Genomic DNA, 23,284 nt, shown 5'->3' with positions numbered 1-23,284 from the left:
GGGGACCACTTATCGACTCCAGCATAAAGTTCATAGTGAGAAGACTGCAATACAGGAGAACGCAGTGTCTGTCATTAGTGTTGACAAAAGTACATTTTAAGACAAAATACACAAGGAGAGTGAGTTTAAAGTTTGAGCAACTTCTCTCATTAAAATCTCATCTGAGGTTTTGGATCTCACAGAGACTGTGGTGTGTATTTGGGAAGCAGCTGCTGTTGAGCTTCCCTCTGTTTCTCATCCTTCTATCAGCAGTCCTCTTTCCACATGAGCTGGATTAACACATGGAAGGATTGGCTTCATTTTCAAGTGTTAATATCAGAAATTGTTTTCATTATAGCCATGGATGCTTGGCAGTGTCTCCCAGATTATCTTTGTCTGATTCTTTTCATCTCCCTCTGCTTTATATCGAATCACAATCCACCTGTCAGCTCAAAGCAGATTAGCATTTCCAAAACACATTAACTGCCTCTGCGTGTACGGAGCGAGGTGACAGACAGACACACTGTTAGAGAGTCGGTGTCGCTGTCGGTGTTAAAAGCTTCACTGTTCAAAGACATTAAGGGAGCTGAGTGAGGAAGCTCCCAGCAGGCAGTATGCAGCAGGGAGGAGAAAACTTTTAAGTGGAGGCAGCAAAGTGAGGAGGATGCAAAGACTTTTTAAGTAAACTGCACATGTGATAGGAGTCTAGCAATGATCAAGGTTTTTATTTGTGTTTCCTCTTAGTGCTGTCTTTTTATGATTAAAGGGGCCCTATTATACAAATTTGCAGCTCCTTTTTTAAAATTCTTGGACCTACTAAAGCTTTGCATGATTAACAGTTTGAAATAATTTACCTTTATAAAGACATCCTGTCTGAAATGAGGTGTTTTAACTATTTTAAACCGACTTTCTTTTGATTTCCTCTAGAGATGGCACGATACCATTTTTTTATGTCCGATACCGATACCGATATCATAAATTTGGATATCTGCCGATACCGATATGAATCCGATATAGTGTTTTTTAATCAACAAAACTGTTTTTTAAATATCTTGCTGCATTTTGTATAAGTTCATACTCAAGTTTAAAACAACAACAACACTAAAGCTATTCTGTTATACCTGTATCCAAAAAAAATGTTTCATAGTTCAGCAATACTGATCAATCTAATAAACTTAAACCTACACCATCCTCCCTATTCTGGTATTTTAAAGAGTACTTAGCATATATATTAAGCAACCTAACTAATAGGGTTCCAACTCCCAGTAACAACAAAAATAAATAAATAAAAAATAGGGAACCACCCCTCACGCTCCACCTCATGATGCTTAATCGACGTAATCAACCTTAATTTGATGCAGTGTGAAAAAAAAATGCACAGAAATCAATTATTTTTCAAGAAATATTAAATAGATTCAACATCTTTCTTCAACAAAATTGCAGACTGCACAGATGGTACCTTCCCAAAGGAAAAAGTACTATAGCTTACTAGGGTATATATATTAGACTTAATAGTCACTATATACAGTAATTGACTTCTATTCATTTTGCATCAAATTAAAACTTTGGGTGTCAGATAATTATTTATTAAAAGCTAGACATTTTAAATGAGAATAAGAAAGAAAAGTATGTCTTTGTGCCCCCTTTTCCCTGTTAATGCCCTATCGGCCCCCCTGGCTAAACTTTGCTAGATCCGCCCCTGCACAGTTACCAGCGTCAGCTACGTAGAAAAAGATCCTCGAGTAGAAAGTAATAATAAATAAATTCTAACAACAGCTGATCAAGCTTAAACGTGCTGCTGTTGTTCAGCCGCTGGTTTCCTCTTTCTGGTGCAAAGTGGGCCAAAAGCAAACTAGAGACACGGACTCACGACAGAAAAGCCGATCAGCTGATCGTTAAGCAGTTTCATGATTGAAGTAGCAGCCAGAAGAGGCAGTCGCTCCATATATCGTTTGTTAAGCTTAACGCAGGAATGCTTTACAAACATTCAGAGATGGACTTACACACTTGCTTTACTTCTCTCGGGGATAACTTTGTCGGAGATGAAATGCCAGGTTGCTAGCGAAGCTCCACATGCTATCCAGACCACCGACAGGTCCCGCATGCCACAGCCGCTCTATCACGTGATGCATACTGCTCCGACGTGCTAACGTTCTGAGGTGAGTTACGGCGTGTTGCAAGTTTTGTGAGGTGCTTTCGTGATATTTAATGGATCGGATTACATTTTTTATTTTTCTCCGATATCCGATCCAGTAATTTAGGTCAGTATCGGACCGATACCGATACGTAATATCGGATCGGTCCATCTCTAATTTCCTCAATCCATCTTATACTACTCCTCCAATTCAAGATCCCAGAGCCTATTTCAGCTGCCATAGTGACCTCACCTCATGACTGTGGGAGGAAGCCAGAGTACCTGAAAAGAATATAAAAGCCTCACACAGAAAAGCCCCAGTCGGGACTCAAACCCAGAGCTTGTGAGGACACAGTGCTAACCACTACACCACCATGCTGCCCACATTTTTGGATTCCTGTTGCTCATAAACAAAAAATTTGATGAGCAGGGCATCTATGCTCATCACTACTGTATGTGATGACCATATAAGGGATTCCCCCCATCTTTGTTGTCACACAGAGCCCAGAGTAGGAAACTGACTCAAAGCGACTCTTTGCAGAAGTCTTAACTGTGAGTTTTTGTCTCTCAGAGACAGAGGTTTCAATCTTTGGCAGCCGTGTTTAATATGAGAATCCATCAAAATAACACCATGTATATGATCATATATGTGAAAATAACTATAAGCCTAAAAATGTTCTTTAAAGAATAAGCTGAAAGTTTAATTGTGGCTTACATCTGTCACACCTTTACTATAACAGATACAAACATATATAAAGGTTTGTATAAATCAATCCAGAAAATTTACAGGGATGAAGTCATAGTATCATGAAGTATCCAGTGAAGTTAGTAAGGCTTCTATTAATGATTTTTCTTTTTTTCATGAGGAATTTCTTGAGCTACACTGAACAAAAGAACTGATTTCCATCCCGTCGTAGAAGGTTAGCTGACTCAGCACATCCGTTTTAAAATTTCTGAATTAAAGTGTCAGACTGAAATTATATAAAAAAAATCATCTGACTTTGATAACTGTTCACATGACATGAACTTACATATCAATTAGAGAATGTATTTTTAGGGTCATAATATTAAGACTTGAAAAAAAAACAACACATTTTGGATACCATTGTGCACAGCCTTTCCCAGAGAAAAATGTACTACTGTACTTTAGCTACTGTATTGAGAGTTCGTCATTCCAGCTCTGGTTATATAACCAACCACATCCCAGGACTGCAGCCCTGACACACGGCTGCTCCCCTATCTGTCTCTCTCTTTCGGTGAACAGCCTTATAAATAAACAAACGAGACAGCCAATAGATGACAGCCATACAAACCATGACTGTTTTGCTGAACAAAAGATTTAAAAAATATAATAAAATAAAAAGAGTGGCTGTGTTTTGGACCTTCATATTTCTCAGAATTAATTAGAACCATATTCTGTACCAAGATGTGAATACTGGAGTGGAAAAAATCAAAGCTACTGATCGTACAGTTGGAAAAACTCAGCAAACTACTCAGACACACTGCCATGTATAACATAGCAAATAGTCAGTGTCACAATGTAATTAAAGAAATCTTTAGACTAGCAAACTAGTCAATTTTTATCTCTTGCTTAAATGATAATTGCAAATTGGTGACCAGGCACGTCTGTAGTACACATCCTGTACTGACGGTGTAACAAGTTGGGAAATCTTTTTAGTTCTGGTTTGGTCTCATAAAAAGATATTTGGCTCTTTTGCTGCTCAATGCTCCATTACATTACACACGGAGCCTGATGTTTGAGCCGGTGTCCTGGCAAAACACCCTACCTATCAAGCTGTCCTACTTGTTGTTACTGCGCATGCGCACAACTCAAAACGGCCATATTTTAGGTGTTAATACTACACGCCTATTCTTTGATCCTACCCTGATCTCATGCATGTGAAAAAAGGTTATTATTATATATTTTACTTCTTTATTACAGTGGATACTTGTTTTCCTTAAGCTGTTGTCAATTTGTTAACTTTTCAAGCTAACATGCGTTTTGTTTCTTTGTGCAAAAATACTCCAATTTGGAGTCTCAATTAAAGTCATATTTCAAGTCTTGATTTAGTACTTCTAAACTTCTGTAAACTGGCGTACAGCTTAAACCTTGTCCTACCTAAATAAATAACAGCAGTGTGATTTGGCCATCAGAACGTCCTACCGTCCTATGTACGATGGAGGTATAAACCACGTAAGATAGCATATTCTGATAAGGTAGCACAGACTGATAGACATGACTATAATTTACGTTACAGTAGGATGTCTTGACAAAGTAGGACGTTTTGTCAGAACACCGGTACCACAGTGGGCCTTTTTTGTGAATACAGCTGTCTACTGACACCAAAGATGATGCTTTGAGTGGTGAGCTTGAACACAAAGCTTTGGGCCTAATGGCTGAACAGCGAGTGAAAAAACCTACAACGGACCATCACCTGAATCACTAAGACAATAACAACCTTTGTGGTAACATTGCTTTCTTATTGTCAGGATACACATTTTCCGTCAACAGTGATCAAACTCATAACTTTGGAATGTGTTTGTGTGATGAGGAATAATTTCTACGGATGTAATTCGCATATACTGTATATTTAGACCACTGACCTCACAAACGTTAATGAAAACTCGAGAAGGGGTTAAAAACAGCCAGTTACTGGGAAGAATAGCTGGAAACATGAAAAAGGTAAATATAAAATATCCATGGATGGCTTTTGTTGGATCATTTGAAATGCAGGCAAATGTCTCGCAGGCAGTTTGGAGTTTATCCCCATCTTTCTCCAGGTGAAATCCAAACAGAAGACAGCTTAACACTCTCCCTGCCCATGCACAATAAAAATACTGTTACCTCCATTATTTCCAACATTTCAACATTAGCCAGATTGTTACAGACATTATTCAGTGTTTCACATTGCTGAATATTTACAGTTGCTTGAACAAGTATATCAACACCCTTAAAGTCCAACGCTGTTGCATCAGTGTATTCACATTTTACATTAAGCAACAGAAAGACAACACTGTGAAAATTGTTCTTCTTTGTTTTTCACATGCTGCAGAGCCACTTCTGTCATAGAAGTGTCTGAGTGGCTCTCGAGTGCACTGCAAAGTCCCAAGGCGTGTCAAGATGCGTCTGTCTGCAGCTTCGGGTCCAAAAGCCCAGCAGTGCATCAGGTCATCGGGCTTCCAGTTAAATGAAATACTCCTTTGGGTTTTCAGTGGAGAGATTCTGGGAGTCAGCCTGGTTGTTAAAAGGAAAGTCTTGGCTGTCCTCCTGGTTGACTCCCTTCACTTCCTTGTTACGATATGTATCCTTCCTCCGGTAGAGGAATCTGGCCGTTATCGCCAGTGCAGTCACAATCACAAAGATGACTACTGCAATGACACCTGTAAGGTAAAAGGATTTTGTAGCATATCAGATATCACCTTTCAGAGTTCAATGTGGTTGAATGTTCTGACGTTATTGTAGCTGATGTATGGATTGGAAGAAAACTCTTCCCCTCGTAGTACCATCTCTAAATGTTTTGATTATCTTGCTAATCGCACTTTAGAGAACATTAAACACCAGTTTAAATCTTTTGAAGCCATCACGCTCTTCTGCTCTGTTGAGCACATTTGGGAATACGAGAGCAGGTTCCATTTAATTGGCATTCCAGAATCCATCTGAAATCAATTTCATACTACGTTACATTATAAAGTGACCAGAGGTTTTAAGATAAGAGCAGAAAAAGTTTTCCCATCAGCAAATCATCCCTACATTGGTTTAATTAGATGGGCTGCCCTTTGTGTACTGGATGGTTTAATGGACAGTTTTAAATGACTTTTCTCTGAGTCTCACCTTTTCTATCTGCACAATTATAGATTGAACCTTTTCAGTCTTCACTTTGAATCAATCCGTGCTGGCAGAGCAGCAAAGTTTTAAATGAGTTTTAAATGGACTCCTGCCTGGTAGACCACTTTACTCTTTCTTGGAGTTCAACCTCTCTCCACAACCTGATTCGCTTGAACTCACCACTTTTTAAATAAAAAGGCACCAGAAAAGCACATGAAATTTCATTATTTTTAGTCAAGGGCAATACGATTGACATGATAAAACAACTATTTTCCACTGAAGCAGTGCTGGTGTCCAATTTTCCACCACAAATAACACGGACACCAATGTCAGGAGTTCTATCTTTAAGCCAAGCAATTTTGTTGTTGCTTAAAAAAAAATCACCAACAAATCACAGATGCAGGCCAATTTCTGTTTGCTGTCATTCTCCTCACACAAAAATAACCAAACCTCTGCTGAAAATGTTGCACAAATCTCTTGAAATGTAGGTAACGAGGTGTAACTGCCTGCACACCAGCACTGCACGGGTGGAAAATGGCTATAAGTAAAGTCCAGTGAAGAAGATACAAAGGTAAAGCAGTTTAGTACCTCCAATTAGGGCCGAGTCAATCCTGATGGAATTGACTAAGGGTACACCTGAACCCACTGAACCAGACTGGTCTACAGGAGAGAGAGAGGGAAAGAAAAAGGTGGAGAAAGCTAAGGACAAGAATGTGAAAAACCAAAGGACTCCAAGAATAAAAACAAGGAAGAACAGCCAAAATCATTCACACCAGAAGAAAGAAGCACAACAAGAGGCAAAATTAGAATAAAGAAAGAAATGAGATCAAATCAGAGTCAGAAAATGAAAAGCAGAGACTCAAAAAGAAAAAAAAAAGCCCAACCCATCAGATCAGGGAAGATTACTTGAGCTCTACAAGTGACTGCTGTAAAGCATTGCAAACTGGATTAGAAAGAACCCAAAGGATGGAAATCCCAAACGAATCTCCTGTGTCTCAAACTCATTAAATCATCAGTCATACTGTCGTTAGACTCCCAAAACAAGGAGCATACTTCACGTAATTAACAAGCCGTTTCTGAGCTGCAGCTTTCATTCAGTTTCAGTGCAAAAATGAAAGACAGCAGGAGATATATGCCACCCTAATCACAGAATCAACTCCAAACCCCATTGGCCAGATTGTTTTTTGCATTACGTGGCATCATAGTTTTTGTAATAAATTTGCCTGTGTACTGTTGTAGTGCAATCAATTACACTGGCCTTCAACGTTTGTCCTGAGAAATAAATATTTTGATATTATGATGATGAAATGCATTGTTGACGTAGCTCCTGTGGAGTTGAAGTGCTAGTATAAGCAAAAAAGATGGTAAGTTTTCATTTAAAGGCTTTATATTTGTACATGTAGATGTTCAGCCAAAACTTTTAATAAATGTTACATATTTATATTTTCAAAGATTATAACATAATAACAAGTCAGATGTCTCCTCCATTTCTCACCTGACAAGTGGTGTGTGTTCTCAGCTGAATAGGAATTGGCAGAAGCTGCGGAGCCGCAGTTGGACTGAGCTAAAGGTCCAGTGATGATGACGGGGCTGGAGTTGGGGCGGAGCAGAGCTTCTTTCAGAGGGCTGATGGTGTTAAAGTGGACAACTGACAGGCAGCCTGTAAAACCGAGGGAAGCCAACCTGGATAGGTCTGCATCCAGGTCATCAGACTCTGGAGAGAGAAAATGAGCAAGATAGAAAATGTGTAGTGAGCAGTGAGGATCCAAAGGCAGGGCACAGGAGTTGGCCTCAAAGAGCAAATAACAAAATGGATAAAGTTAAAAAAAGTAAGTAAATAACCCCCTATTTGTGAAGGAAGAAACACTGTCAATATACACAGTGACTGAACAGAGGTTTGTAGATGGGTATGAAAACAGACTAATGACTTGCATGGGAGAAACAGGATGTAAATAAAACATAAACATAATAAATTACTGACAAGACACAAGAGGAGAAAAAAGGGAGGGGTAAAGAGTTCAGATGTAAAACAAAAGAAGAAAAACCGGAAGAAACTGAGACACAATAAAAATGAAGAGAAGGAAATAAGGAAGAAACAATACAACTTATCGAAGGCAAACAAAACATTATGTACAACAAAACACTGCATATATCAAAACGAACACCAACATTCATGCAAAAACTACAGTAGCTGAGTGGGCCATTAGTAATAATTATATTTATAAAGAAAAAGTAACATTCAGGATGCAGATTTTATAATGAAGTACATTATTTGCTGTATAATCTTCCAATTAAATATTATGAATGCATATACCATTGTTCATTAGTAATAGCGAAGCCAGTTTTCTGAGGGTTAACAGGGACACATTTATTAGTTAAATCTGTGTCTATGGAAACTGCCACACGCTGAATAATTTCAGCATGCAGAAGTGCAGATGCAATGTGATCTGATTATACGTCCAGGCTTGGCTTTTCCAGTCTGGGCAATCACGAGGTGACAGGCGGTGTACAACCTGGACAGGTTGCTAGTGTGTTGCTACGATCATCTGATTATCATCCACACACCATTTTAAAAGGTACAGAAATCTTCTATTTATATACTGGCAGCATGCAGACAGAAGGGCAGATTGCACTTTTCTCCCTGGTTCATTTTAGCAATATGTTAACTTGAACTCTGTTAAGCGAATCAGTTTTGTTGATTGCATTACTGATTATCTGTTGGTGAATTGTATGCTCACTTGGGTGATGGCACCAGCAAGACACAAATTGCTGCTCAATCCTGAAAGTCCCAATTTCCAGGGCTCAACATAAAGTTCCATTCATGTTATAGTGACCGCCTTGTAAAAATGCTCATATTTACATTAACATCTATTTAAAAGGCATGTCTACAACAACAATTTTGGTTGTTACAGCTAGTTGCTCCCTTAGTCAAACCATAGGATGGATCTTTTTGTTGCACTTTTGACAGGTGGATAAGTGGTTGCCTCCTGCATCACTTCCACTAATTAGGGTCACAAAACTGGACTTTTAAAAAACAAAACAAAAACCTTTTAGAGCATTTTTAATGCAAGTATCTGATGAATAATATGCTTTGCAATGTGGTTAGCTTAGCTATGGCCTATTTGCAAGTTCAACCTCTCCCAGTCTGTTGTGGCTCTGACAAAGATGGGGATAGTGTGACATGATCCATTGGATTGATCATGTTTTTAGGTCGGAATTCTTACTTTCCGTTATTCAGGTTTTTATGGTTTAGATTTTTGTATTAGTGTCTTCTTCTTGTGTTCCCTTTTGTATCAAGTTTCTAGTGAGTTTCCTTGTCGGTGTTAATTTGTGTTCTTTTGTCATTTCCTGTCTTATTTGGATAATTTTCTTGCATCTTGTTTTGTGTTTCACTGTCTTCACCTGTTGCTCGTTACCCTCCTGTATCAAATCCTTAGAATTAATCACAGGAAACTGACTATCTTTGTCGTTGTATTTATTGTGCCATTCTGCTTAGTGTAACTTTCTCTGTTAAAGTCCTGTCTAATCATTATGGCTTAATGGTTTGCTATCCCTTCCATCTTGCCCTGTTTGATTGAATATTTATTGTGGACCTGATCATCAGTATTAAAAGCCTGCTTTTTTTTGTTGTGTACGATGTACACAAACTGCAGTTTATGATGCTGTGAATCTGAAGTTAAAGCACCAAAACTGATTGCGACAAATCAATGGGTGGCATGTCCATCTTTCATATACAATCATATGATCATCAGCATACACCCAGTCACCTCTGTTATAGCAGTCAGTTATTCTGCTTTCAGTCTGCAACCATCACATTATGAGAGACTCTCCAGCATTATCTCTTGATTTTATTGACTTAGATCCCTCCATCATTCACCTCTGCTCCTTCACAGCAGTGTAAACAGCAGCTGTGGAAGCCCACATTAATGCTGGAAGCAGCTGCACCACTATCTGTTCAGATGACTGAGAGGTGACTGTGGTTTTTACCAGCATACATCTGCATGTTGATGAGAGCAGCAGGAGACACTGCCGCAGCCTGTAAGCTCCTCTCAGCTGATACACCCCCCCCCCTCTACTTCCAGGTCCATTAGTTAGGCTGATGGATGACAGGGTTGAAGGCGAGTGACAGAGAATCTACTTTCCTGATGTTTTCCTGATCTGACTTTCTGCCTCCTCTAGTTCGACTGCAGGGTAACATTCTGACATGACAGTTTGAAAACTTGGTGTGCTGTACTAAGGTCTATTGCAATATACAGTAGTGGTGCTTTACCTCTTGTTCTTAAATGTAGTTGCTGTAATTGACCGAGATTTTCCTATACACCAACATTAGCTAGATAAATGAAGAAATGAAGTTCACACTCACTACTTACATCCTACTAAAGTGGTTCCTTTGAAAACCAGTTTATTTATATTTTTAAAATTCCTTTTCTTTCATGATATAGCTTAAGAGTACTTATGGAAATCTCTGATACATGGAAGGAAAATGTGTATTTTTCTATTTTTGTTCCACTGTTAGTTGTTCTTTTTATGAAAGAGCTGTGACTGCAGCCTGTGGTCTCCCAGACGCTTATTCACAGTTCATATCTTAGTCCATCTTTCATGGAGGCACCGAGGGAAAAAATTACTGGCTTTTTAAAAATTGTAAAAACTGTAATCACACCAACACTGTTTCAAGTCTCTGCCCATGACTGGAGTGGAAGTGGAAAAAGCAACACACTACAGAAATAGTTGATTCCCATTTAAAAGTTTAAAACTTATGTGGAAGAAGCACATTCAAGTAGTCAGAATGAGACCTCCAGGGATGAGCAGTGCTGGAGCAGTCCAAAGGTACACAAGATCTGCACTAGATAGAGATGATATAATTATTATAGTATATAATAATAACTATTATTTTTCTTTTTTTAGTTTATCTAGAAAAAACAGCTGGCTCATTTGGGAGGGACTCAGAGTAGAGCTGCTACTCCTCCACATTGAAAGAGGCCAGCTGTGGTGGTTCAGACATTTGATTAGGAGTCCTCTTGGGGGTGAGGTGTTCCGCTTATGTCCTACAGGAAGGAGGACATGCCAGAGGGATAACTTCTCTCAGCCTGGGAACACTTACGTAGGTCATTTTTATGCTCACTGCATCGCTTGTGTCGCGTGATGCGTATATGTAAGAGACATAAAGACACACAGAGGAAGATGTTGCATCTGTTTGAAAATGTGAGTTTGTGTAAAGAAATTTGCAAAAAAAATGCTGATGCCCCGGCAACATAGCCCCAGATACACAGCAGAAAACGGATGGATGGATGGATGGATGGATTTATCAACACTAGGAACTTAAATCTTAAATTAAGGTATATACAGCAGTATATTTGCAGATAAGTTTCTTTCTTCCTGTTAAAAATGAACTTTAAGGGTTCTACAGGTGGGGTGTCAAATGTATTTCATATTTTTCGATTATTAATGGCTCGTCAGTATGTGGGAGCCGAATCCTCAACCTGGCTGAGAATCCACACAGGCAGGGGTGGGGCTTTATTTTGATGGGCACACCATGCAGCCACTAACACGCAAAGATAGACTGGAACCATAGCATGGGGGGAAAGGAAGGGGGGCAGACGTTCCAAAGACAGCCAGTGTACAGGTTGGATTTAAACACGAGCATGTTGGGAAAAGTGAAGAAATGAGCGGAAACTTAAAATAAGAAGCATCTGGCTGCATTTCAATGATATTGAGTATCTGAGTGTCTAAATGAGTGTCACAGGCCTGAATGGGTGCTTGAAGCCATTTATAATTCTTGTATAATTCTAATTCTAGAAACACAACAAAAAAGAAATTTTGGACGTTTAACTGTATTTTCAGTTTTAAATTTTTTCAGTTTTTCCCAGTGATAAAAAACTCCCTTTTTCATACTACACAAAGTAATTAAGCAATAAACAATTAACTTGTTGAAACCCAATGCTCACGGTATTGGGGGACAAGAGGGAGAACATCTGGTTTAATGGGATGTACTGCCAGATCTGTTATTTAAATATAGACATGTGTGGGATCCACAGAAACATCAGAATCTCAGCTAAAAGCTCATGTATAGGAATTTCTTTTATTTATGTATTAATCACATTATTTTATTGTATAATGCCTTGGTGACACTGGATTTTAACGAGTCTCACACTCATACATTAAGACAAATGGTGGGGGTGTAGTAAGGAAGTTGGGGGAAGCAGACAGCTCCACAGGAAGAATCTTTTGTCTCTTCGAGGACTCTGGTAGGTAGCAAGGGAGTGTGAACCTTAAGGTGTGAAACAGCTGTGTACTGCCTTTTGTTCCTGGAGAAGGTATTTAACTGAGAGCCATGCTAGGCTCAGAGAGACTCTGCTGACCGTCTGCCCCGCAGTCATGCAGGCTCTCCACAAGCTTGGTTTTCTGTTCTTTGTGTGTTTGGATTAAAGAATGTTAGCTACCGCTCACTGCTCGTCTGCAGGCTTTATTTAAATGGAAAAACTTCCACAACACTCACAAAATCATTTGAGCGACCACCAAACAGCTAAAATAGCAAATGATTAAAAAGCAGGTAAACAGATTTCCCCCCCAGCAAACAAACAAACAAACAAAACCTGGACAATCCGGGCAATGAGTTACCAGAACATTTTCTGCCATTTTGCACTTTTCTTTTTCAATTTAAGTCCAAAGAGTCATGCTAACAAGTTTCTTTCTTTGTCACAGCAGCGTTTTCTTTATCATGCACACTTCAGACGCAGACTACAGCTTTCTTGGCTGCTGCCTCAAAGCACATTGTGCGCTGTTTATCTTGCGTGCTGCACAATAGCGTTTAATATTTAGTATCTACTGTTATCTACTGCTAGCTAGTTTATTGTGATGGTGCTGTATTTATTATGTTGCTTTTTTTTTTGTTTGCTTTCTCTTCTGTTTTTTTTCTCCATACAGGTGATTCAGGTGTTTTGTTTGTTTTTCTTTCTTTCTTCCCCCTTTCTCACCGTCTCTTCTCCCCTCTGGTTTTCTTTCTCTCCCTTCTTTCTTTCATTCTTTCTCCCTGTCCTATCTCCCAGTCATGTCTGTCCCGTTTGCAACCGAAAATAAAATAAATACATAATTATAATAAAGGTCAATCAAATGGACTAATATGGCAAGGCCATGATGATCCACTTGGTAAAATAAATCCGCTTGGCATCTTTCTTGGCCTTAAGACAACAATTCTGATGGCTAAAGATCCAAACGAGACAAAAAAAAAAAAGAAAGGGGAGCTTCACTGGCCTGCTTAAGATCAAAGTGGGCTATATGTGGCCTGTGGTGTAAAATGAGTTTGACACCCCTGCTCTACAGTAATCGGCAACTCCGTCCGAATATCAGAAAAAAGTTGTTGCTGCGGTCCAAGATTGTAGAGTGCATCCCCAAAACCCAGAAACTACTTAAAATATCTTTTGTTTACTTCTTGACTCAACATTTCTGAGCACTCAGTACTAAGATGAAAATATCCCTTTGTCCAGCTAACAGCTCTGGCTCCATGTATTACAGTCAGTTTGTCTAAGAAAGCTCACGCTGAGAGTCAGGCACCAAACTTCTCAGAGCTGTTATCAAATAAATGTGAGTCTGAGTGCTCCCTAACTAAAAAGACATTCTGTCTTCTTTTACTGTGTCCTCACTCACCGTGCACTCTGCCCAACACCAGCGACTTGATTGCATTAAATTCCCCGTCAGATGTCAGGTTGAAGTCTTCTCTGGCATTTTGGTCAATCTGAAAAAAAGAAATAAATAAATTGGCTTTTGTTCAACCTTTAATTTTTAAAGTAGAATACAATACAGGATAATTTAAGACAAATAAAAGCACAGAAAATTAAAAGATCTGAATACAAATTAATGATTAAAAAAACAAAAGGAAAGTTTTTGAAATATTAGAACAATTAAGAAAAAGGAAAACTGAAAGTTGAAAGTGCATCAACTAGGACATGAACAGCTGGAAGTGGAATAAGATCAAATTAAAATTTTAAAATGCCCTAGGCATAAAAACGAGCAAAGTATTACATTGTTCTGTGAGCTATTCTAGTTATTAGATGCAGTGAGTATTACTTTCGTGCCAGTCATTACTTTTCAGTCAGCGGTGACGTGAATCTGGCGCTCCATCCTTTTTAAATTTGATTTTTTTTTTTTTTTAATGTTCAGCTTTCCCTTTATCTCAACAGCTCAAAGGGAGGAATGAGCAACAGAGTCCAAACTTGCAGTTAAAAACATTCAGTCATCCAGAATGAAATTCACCACTGGAGATTATTTTAATTAGAGCAGCTCCACAGAGAGTATCTCACCATGTGGCCGTGAAGAAGAAAACCTAGTCAAAATCATAACTGAAGTTTCCATCAAAGGGGGAAAAAAAAGAAAAACTTTTGTAAGTCATTATAAATGCTGATTACTTCAACAAGACATCTACTGTTTGAAGTAACATTTACTTGAGGTCATAGCTACACTTCTTTATCGTAAAGCTGCAGAATGGTGTATTTACAAGACCTATTAGGAGAAATGGAAAAAGCATTCATAATGATCTTTGGTTCAGGCCCAGAACAGCTTCATGAGTGAGGGGAGAGGGGAGGATTAACAGATGGCTGTTATTATGGTGAGGAGAGGTGAACGTGAAGCAAATCTGTAAGATTTACCGGTCGATCTATGTTGCTACCCAGACCACGGCCACAAGTTGTCACCAAAAGAATGAGGTCATGGATACAAGTGGTGGAAATGAGCTTTTTCTCATGGGTGACAAGGTTCTTCCTTAGAATGAGCTAAAGAGCTCAGTTATTGAGAAAGGGCTTAGATTAGAGCTGCTACTCCTGCACATCGACAAAGGAGCCAGCTGAGGTGGACCAGGGATTTCTTACTGGGAGGAGGCTCGAGGACAGACCCAAGACACCTACCCAGATGTTCCCCCAGAGAATGGGACGACAGGGCATCTTTGCTTAAACTGCAGACGACCCAGATGCAGACGTGGATAAGCGACTGAAAATAGAGCGCTGAACAGACCAAAAACAAATAAAATACTAGCTCTGACCTTTCACATTTTTATATTGAACTTAGGGCACATACAAGGCTAAAGAAGAGGGGTGATTTATTGCAATGAATCACATATCTTATGCATTTACACCATTCTGCTTGCTTCTTTCTGCTGCTCTCTTATCTGTAAGAGGTCACCACAGCAGGATATTATTTATTTATTTACTTTTACACTCAATGCCCTTCCTAATGCAACCCTCCAAGGGATTTGTGTTTTTTAAAGGTGTGTGAAAATATGATGAGCTGTAGGTGAAACTGTAATTGGGTACTTATGTTAAAGTGTACATAGAAGTTTTTGCCAATCCATTACACACATTGTATAAAAAAAACAAGTTGGTGTGAATGAAAGTGAGTGTACTAGGAATCCAAAATTGCCATTAAAAGATTAACTAGAAAAATAAGAACTGCATTTAACCTTGATATGAGGATAATTTACAAGGTCTAAAATACAACAGATGTGCAGTTCCCTCAAACCACATTTTTAATTCAGTAGATAGACATTCACACAGAATAAAGAAACATACTACGTCCCTGTAGTCGAACTTTAGTGAAAAATAGACACAAATAAACTTTACACTGACTCAAACACCGTCTCTCCAACCCAACCTGAAAATTGCTTGCAATAATTGCTTACATTAAATTGTGGAGGCAAGTGAAAAAAAATGGCTGAAGTTGCTATTAAACATGCTTAGAATTAAATAATGAAAACTCAAAGACAAGCAGGAAGTCAGAGTTTGTCCACTTTAACTACCTGCTTTGGATACCTATGCAGGGAGAGGCTGATAAAACAATTACTGTCATGGTTTGCTGTGTGGCAGGCAGGAGAAGGACCCAAGATGCAGACTCACAGACACGGGGATAAACTCAAAAAACACAGCTTTATTGCTGGCCACGAGAAGTAATACAAAATAACCTAAAACTGGGAAAACTAAAGCATGAGCTGTACAAGGAACCGAACCACGGGGAGAATTACACACAACATGAGGGAGAACGCGACGCCGAACAGAGGGAGACTCAGACAGAAATACACAGAGGGTAAACGAGGAAAGTGGGCACACACGGGGAACACAGGTGACACTGATAATCATAACGAGACAGGGCGGGGTGAACTGAACATGACATGTACAGGCACAGAGGTTCAGACAGGAGGAGAGAGAGCACGGGGAAAACACAGACATAACGGGCTGGGGAAACATGAAACAACCACAAAGGGAGACGAGGGCTCATAAATACATAGAGGGCACACAGGGGGGAGAGAGAGCACGGGGAGAACTTAGACATAATGGGCAGGGGAAACATGGAATAAAACATAAGGAGAGACGAGGGCTCACAGATACACAGAGGGGCACACAGGGGGTAAAAGCCATGAAGGGAAAACACTTAGGGAACAACACAACAGGGCAACTCAGAAAACATGGCCTAAATAAGGAACGAAATACAAAAATACAAGGAACTAAGAATACTGGGCCCACATGGCCCAGGACCATGACAATTACTGGTTAAGAAAGGTCCCCCAATTGGGTTTGCAGTTTGCAGTTCTACTGATATGAAATAAGCTCTAGATACATTTTTATAGCCTTAAGCTGATATGATATCACTGAAATTACAGTAGGTTTCCACATATTATAACCTAGATTGGTTCTATTGAACAGGAAGTACCTTTTGCAGTTAGGTCCCTTGTGTTTACACACGGCACCCAAGTCCAGAACTTTATCTTGCTGTCTCTGACAAACTTTGATGTACTATTTTAAGGATCTAATGGAGTGTGTCAGTAAACCTAAAGGAAACGAAACACTGGGCCATCTGATAAGAGTGCAGAAAGAGAGGGCATGATGTATTAGCAGCCCAGGGTGATTTAGTTTTTCATTTTTCATTCGCTCAGGGGGAGAGGATATGACGGTGTCCAATTGTGAGACCACTTTAGAGAGTCTATGCTGCTGGCCATCAAGATGCAGCTGGGTGACAATCGATGAAGGTCACCTGATGTTCCCGAAGCATGTTGTAACAATATAATGACTCAAGGTGATGGAAACCGGTAAGATGAGATGCAACTCATATTTCACTGGAGTCTTGACAAACTGCATCAAGACGAGGTCACCTTATATTTCATCTCAGGGTGTTGATAATTATAGAGACGTCCAGGCTGCTGGCTCCCAGTGAGATTAAGTTTACCTCATATATCATCTGAGGCTGTTGTTAACAAGATGTTAACGCTGTTCATGAGATTTAGATATTTTGAAGTTGATCCATATTTCACCCAGAGCTGTTTTAATGTGTAGTTTATCCCTGCTATCCTTCCATAGCTCTGCAGTAATAACTGGAGCTTCCTCGAACTAAATTAACACAGGGATTATTGAGCCTTCCTGAAGCGACATGATGCGACTGGATCAAATGGAAAATAATTTCGGTTAAAAAGTAAAAAACTTTTTAACAAATGGCAACTCGTTTCAGACAAATCATTTTTAAACTGCCAAATCTGCCACATGTTTGTGGGAAACACCTGTGCTATACATTTTATGTCAGTGGTTTCAGGATTATTTTCCATGTTATGACTGATGGTGAAGGAAGTAAAGAAGGAGCCTATGCACAGCTGTGACGTTATCGTATCTGTGACAAATAGAATCTGTGTGCGTGGCATGTTTGAACAATAACATACAGATAGAAAATATTAAATACAGAAGATGACATTTACGTATTTATATTTTTTTATTTTGGGGTCTTTATCTTGAAACTGAACGGAAATGACTTAATTACAGGGGCTGGAAAAGGGAGCACATTAACTTTTCTGTGGAAGTCTATGGACCATAAACGAAACAACATCCAATGCTCTTTAGTGTATAAGTGTCAGGGTTAATAGACTCAGGTTAATAAAAGCAAAAATAAGTCAGGGTTGCCCGATACTGACGGGTAAGTTGTAATAGGACCTATTCACACTGGGCTAATGGAGTTTGTTTTAAAACAGTGAGAGCACAGTGGCATATCTGGGAATAAATGCTCAAGCAGGAACTGCAAAACATTCAATCATTCTTTAAAATAATTTGATTGATCAGAGCATAGTGCTTTTTGTCCCCATCTGGTGGTGAAAAAAACATTGTAACCTTTTATTTTAAAGTGGAAGTCAGTTGAAATGGCAGAAATTACACTCTTCTGTCACTTCAAAGCTGTTAAAATTGAACAGTGTTGTTATTTTGTGTGTAAGGTGAGATGCTCCTCCCTATTTTCTACTCACTCGTGCAGTCCCTGCTTTTGTAGTCTCTTGAAGATTTAAGGAAGCACATATCACCTTGCCGTATACTGTATGCATGTATAGTATAGTGTATATTGCACACAACCTAAGTAAAACCATAAATGTAGTTATACAGTATTTGTGTTCTTTTCCTCACCTGTACAGACACAGAGTCTGTCAGCCTCCTGATGGAGACGGTGTGCAGCTGTCCGTTGGCGAGGCTCCTCACTTTGCTCCTCAGCACTTCGGTGTCTCTGCTGCTGTCCAGCTTGTATCTCACCTCCAGCTTATCTTAATCACACAAACACAAAGTTTTTCCACGTTAAACTTCTTTCTTTCTCTTGACGAAAACATCCGTGTGTTCTATAACCTTTACGAAAAAAACATCCTTAAGAAAAATAACCTTAGATTCGCATCTTTCGGATTCATCACTGAGTTAATAAAGCTTTCCATTTTAAGAGGATTAAGAGGTAATTCCCTATCAATAACAAAACTCTAAATCTAATTAATTTTCCTAATATACAGAGCATTAGGAGCGGATTAATATAAAGCAACGTTATTTCTTTGGGGCTTTTAAGATTAAAATCAAGGATATGAAATTATACATTGTCCTTCAAACGCATCCATGTTATCAGGATAATATTTTTCAATTATAAATAATCCCATAAGAAACACTTCATAATCATGATTCACTGTGTTCATCTTTTAATTAGGTGTATTTACCAAAAGGGAATAATTACTTGATGTATTAAAGCTCATTCCCGTAGCTGCCATCTCTGATAACGTGGTTTATGCATAAGTTCTTGAAAGCAAGACTTAAGTGATTAACAATGAATATCTCTCATTTTGGCTGAAGAATGTTCAAGTGCAGCAAAGGAAATAAGCAGAACAAGAGAGAGCTCTTAAGGATTTCACTGGACACGTTTAAGCACATTTACCTGTCAACTCCCCGGTCAGCATGAGGCCTTAATAACTCAGAGAAAGCCGACAGACAACAGGGCATTAACAGCAGAAAAAAAACAAACATCTATAGCTAACCAAGCAGCATAGTGCCAATTTTATTGCTGGATGCTGAAAATGCCATTCATCATCCAAACTCTTATTCCTGCAGCACTTTTTCAAAGACAAAACAGCTGGACGTGTTAAAAGGCAGGAGAGTAGACAGTAGTAGAGTAGACAGGGATCCAGAGAGAGGATAGATCTGACAGATTCTTATAGATCTTCTGAAGCTGCTAAGTAGAAGAGGAGGAGAAGACTGAGAGAAGCAGGAGAGGGCAGAGCCTGATATGTGGAAAAGATGACGGGAAAGGAGAAAGACTGAGAGGTGAGGAGAACTTTGATAAAAAAACACCCAGCACGCCCCTGCGGGCGGTTTATCCTTCAAGCTCGGGTCCTCTACCAGAGGCCTGGGAGCTTGAGGGTCCTGCGCAGTATCTTAGCTGTTCCCAGGACTGCGCTCTTCTGGACAGAGATCTCCGATGTTATTCCCGGGATCTGCTGGAGCCACTCGCCTAGCTTGGGAGTCACCGCACCTAGTGCTCCGATTACCACGGGGACCACCGTTACCTTCACCCTCCACATCCTCTCGAGCTCTTCTCTGAGCCCTTGGTATTTCTCCAGCTTCTCGTGTTCCTTCTTCCTGATATTGCTGTCATTCGGAACCGCTACATCGATCACTACGGCCGTCTTCTTCTGTTTGTCTACCACCACTATGTCCGGTTGGTTAGCCACCACCATTTTGTCCGTCTGTATCTGGAAGTCCCACAGGATCTTAGCTCGGTCATTCTCCACCACCCTTGGGGGCATCTCCCATTTTGACCTCGGGACTTCCAGATTATACTCGGCACAGATGTTCCTGTACACTATGCCGGCCACTTGGTTATGGCGTTCCATGTATGCCTTGCCTGCTAGCATCTTGCACCCTGCTGTTATGTGCTGGATTGTCTCTGGGGCATCTTTACACAGCCTGCACCTGGGGTCTTGCCTGGTGTGATAGACCCCAGCCTCTATGGATCTTGTACTCAGAGCTTGTTCTTGTGCTGCCATGATTAGTGCCTCTGTGCTGTCTTTCAGTCCAGCTTTGTCCAGCCACTGGTAGGATTTCTGGATATCAGCCACCTCCTCTATCTGCCGGTGGTACATACCGTGCAGGGGCCTGTCCTTCCATGATGGTTCCTCGTTTCCCTCCTCTTTCTTGGGTTTCTGCTGCCTGAGGTATTCACTGAGCACTCGGTCAGTTGGGGCCATCTTCCCAATGTATTCTTGGATGTTCCTTGTCTCATCCTGGACTGTGGTGCTGACACTCACCAGTCCCCGGCCCCCTTCCTTCCGCTTAGCGTACAGCCTCAGGGTGCTGGACTTGGGGTGAAACCCTCCATGCATGGTAAGGAGCTTTCTTGTCTTTATGTCAGTGGCTTCTATCTCCTCCTTTGGCCAGCCTATTACCCCAGCAGGGTACCTGATCACGGGCAGGGCGTACGTGTTGATGGCCCGGATCTTGTTCTTACCATTCAGCTGACTCCTCAGGACTTGCCTGACCCTCTGCAGGTACTTGGTGGTTGCAGCCTTTCTAGCGGCCTCTTCATGGTTCCCATTTGCCTGCGGGATCCCCAGGTACTTGTAACTGTCCTCTATGTCTGCAATGTTGCCTTCTGGTAGTTCAATCCCCTCAGTTCTGACTACCTTCCCTCTCTTTGATACCATCCGACTACACTTCTCCAGTCCGAACGACATTCCAATGTCATTGCTGTATAGCCTGGTAGTGTGGATCAGTGAATCGATGTCTCGTTCACTCTTGGCATACAGCTTGATGTCATCCATGTACAGGAGGTGGCTGACAACTGCTCCGTTCCGTAGTCGGTATCCGTAGCCAGTCTTGTTAATGATCTCACTGAGGGGGTTCAGGCCTATGCAGAACAGCAGTGGGGACAGAGCATCTCCTTGGTAGATCCCGCACTTGATGGTGACTTGTGCTATGGGCTTGGAGTTGGCCTCTAGTGTTGTACGCCACATCCCCATTGAGTTCCTGATGAAGGCTCTTAGGGTCCCATTGATCTTGTACAATTCTAGGCATTCCAGTATCCAGCTGTGGGGCATTGAGTCATAGGCCTTCTTGTAATCAATCCAGGCAGTGCACAGGTTGGTCAGTCTGGTCTTGCAGTCTCGGCTGATTGTTCTGTCTACCAGTAGCTGGTGTTTTGCGCCTCTGGTATTCTTGCCAATTCCTTTCTGTGTCCCGCTCATGTATTGACCCATGTGCCTGTTCATCTTAGCCGATATGATGCCTGACAGGAGCTTCCATGTAGTACTGAGGCAGGTTATTGGTTGGTAGTTGGAGGGGACAGGTCCCTTCTTGGGGTCCTTGGGGATCAGGACCGTCCGACCTTCGGTTAGCCATTCCGGGTGTCTCTCGTTAACTAGCAGCTGGTTCATTTGTGCTGCCAGACGCTCGTGGAGTGCAGTCAGCTTCTTCAGCCAGTAGGCGTGAACCATGTCGGGCCCTGGTGCTGTCCAACTCTTCATACTGGAGACCCTTTCTTGGATATCTGCCACTGTGATGGTTACTGGACCCTGTTCAGGGAGGTCGCTGTGGTCTGCCCTCAGATCCTCTAGCCACTGAGCATTGCCGTTATGGGTTGCGTCCTTCTCCCATATGCTCTTCCAGTATTGCTCCGTCTCCAGCCTTGGTGGTGCTGTTCTCTTATTGTTCCCTTGCCACTGAGAGTACACCTTTGCTGGTTCTGTGGAGAACAGCTGGTTTATTCTCCTGCCTTCTATCTCTCTGGTGTACCTCCTCAAGCGGCTGGCCAAGGCTGTGAGTCTTTGCTTGGCAGTTTCCAAGGCCTCAGGTATGGACAGCTTGCTGTATTTCTTAGGCACCTTATTTGTCGCACCTTGCTGCAACTCTGTTATATATATATATATATATATATATATATATATACACATACGTGTATATATATACACATATATACATACGTGTATATATATACATGCTGCAACTCCGTTATATATATACACACATATATATATATACACACATATATGTATATGTATACATATACACACATATATGTATATGTATACATATACACACGTATATGTGTATATACATATACGTATACGTATACGTATATATATATACATATAAGTATACGTGTATATATATACACGTGTGTGTGTATATATATACACGTGTGTGTGTATATATATATATATATATATATATATGTATATGTATATATATGTATATGTATATATGTATATATATGTATATATATATATGTATGTGTATATGTATATATATATATATATATATGTGTATATGTATATATATATATATATATATGTATATATGTATATATGTATATATATGTATATGTATATATATATATATGTATATGTGTATATATATATGTATATGTGTATATGTATATGTATATATATATATATGTATATGTATATATATATATATATATGTATATGTATATATATATATATGTATATGTATATGTATATGTATATATATGTATATGTATATGTATATATATGTATATGTATATGTATATGTATATATATATATATGTATATGTATATATATATATATGTATATGTATATATATATATGTATATGTATATATATGTATATGTATATATATATATATATGTATATGTATATATATATATATGTATATATATATATATGTATATGTATATATATATGTATATATATATATATATATATATATATATATATATATATATGTTAAGCAACCTAACTAATAGGGTTCCAACTCCCAGCAACAACTAAAATAAATAAATAAAAAATAGGGAACCACCCCTCACGCTCCACCTCATGATGCTTAATCGACGTAATCAACCTTAATTTGATGCAGTGTGAAAAAAAAATGCACAGAAATCAATTATTTTTCAAGAAATATTAAATAGATTCAACATCTTTCTTCAACAGAATTGCAGACTGCACAGATGGTACCTTCCCAAAGGAAAAAGTACTATAGCTTACTAGGGTATATATATTAGACTTAATAGTCACTATATACAGTAATTGACTTCTATTCATTTTACA

General features: G+C 39.6%; 1 protein-coding gene across 1 annotated transcript in view; it reads right to left on the bottom strand.

Moving 5' to 3' along the window:
- Window positions 1-2,748: 2,748 nt before the first annotated feature.
- The window catches only part of LOC147307950 (contactin-associated protein-like 4), a 123,252-nt gene continuing 102,716 nt past the window's right edge, over window positions 2,749-23,284 (bottom strand). Inside the window, exons 20-24 of the mRNA XM_086270954.1 lie at window positions 18,356-18,489; window positions 13,584-13,671; window positions 7,435-7,653; window positions 6,528-6,599; window positions 2,749-5,494 (exon numbers count right to left, since the gene is read on the bottom strand). Of these exons, the coding sequence (XP_086127080.1) occupies window positions 5,298-5,494; window positions 6,528-6,599; window positions 7,435-7,653; window positions 13,584-13,671; window positions 18,356-18,489 (710 nt within the window). The 3' untranslated portion in view covers window positions 2,749-5,297. The remainder of the gene's footprint in view (window positions 5,495-6,527; window positions 6,600-7,434; window positions 7,654-13,583; window positions 13,672-18,355; window positions 18,490-23,284) is intronic.

Source organism: Aulonocara sp. 'chitande type north' Nkhata Bay, linkage group LG18, assembly GCF_057382095.1.
Source record: "Aulonocara sp. 'chitande type north' Nkhata Bay isolate Kocher_YH1m ecotype deep benthic linkage group LG18, A_spYH_male_GT1.1, whole genome shotgun sequence".
Lineage (NCBI taxonomy): Eukaryota > Metazoa > Chordata > Actinopteri > Cichliformes > Cichlidae > Aulonocara > Aulonocara sp. 'chitande type north' Nkhata Bay.
The sequence above is the reverse complement of the archived record's forward strand: the minus strand, read 5'-3'. Positions and strand labels throughout refer to the sequence as shown.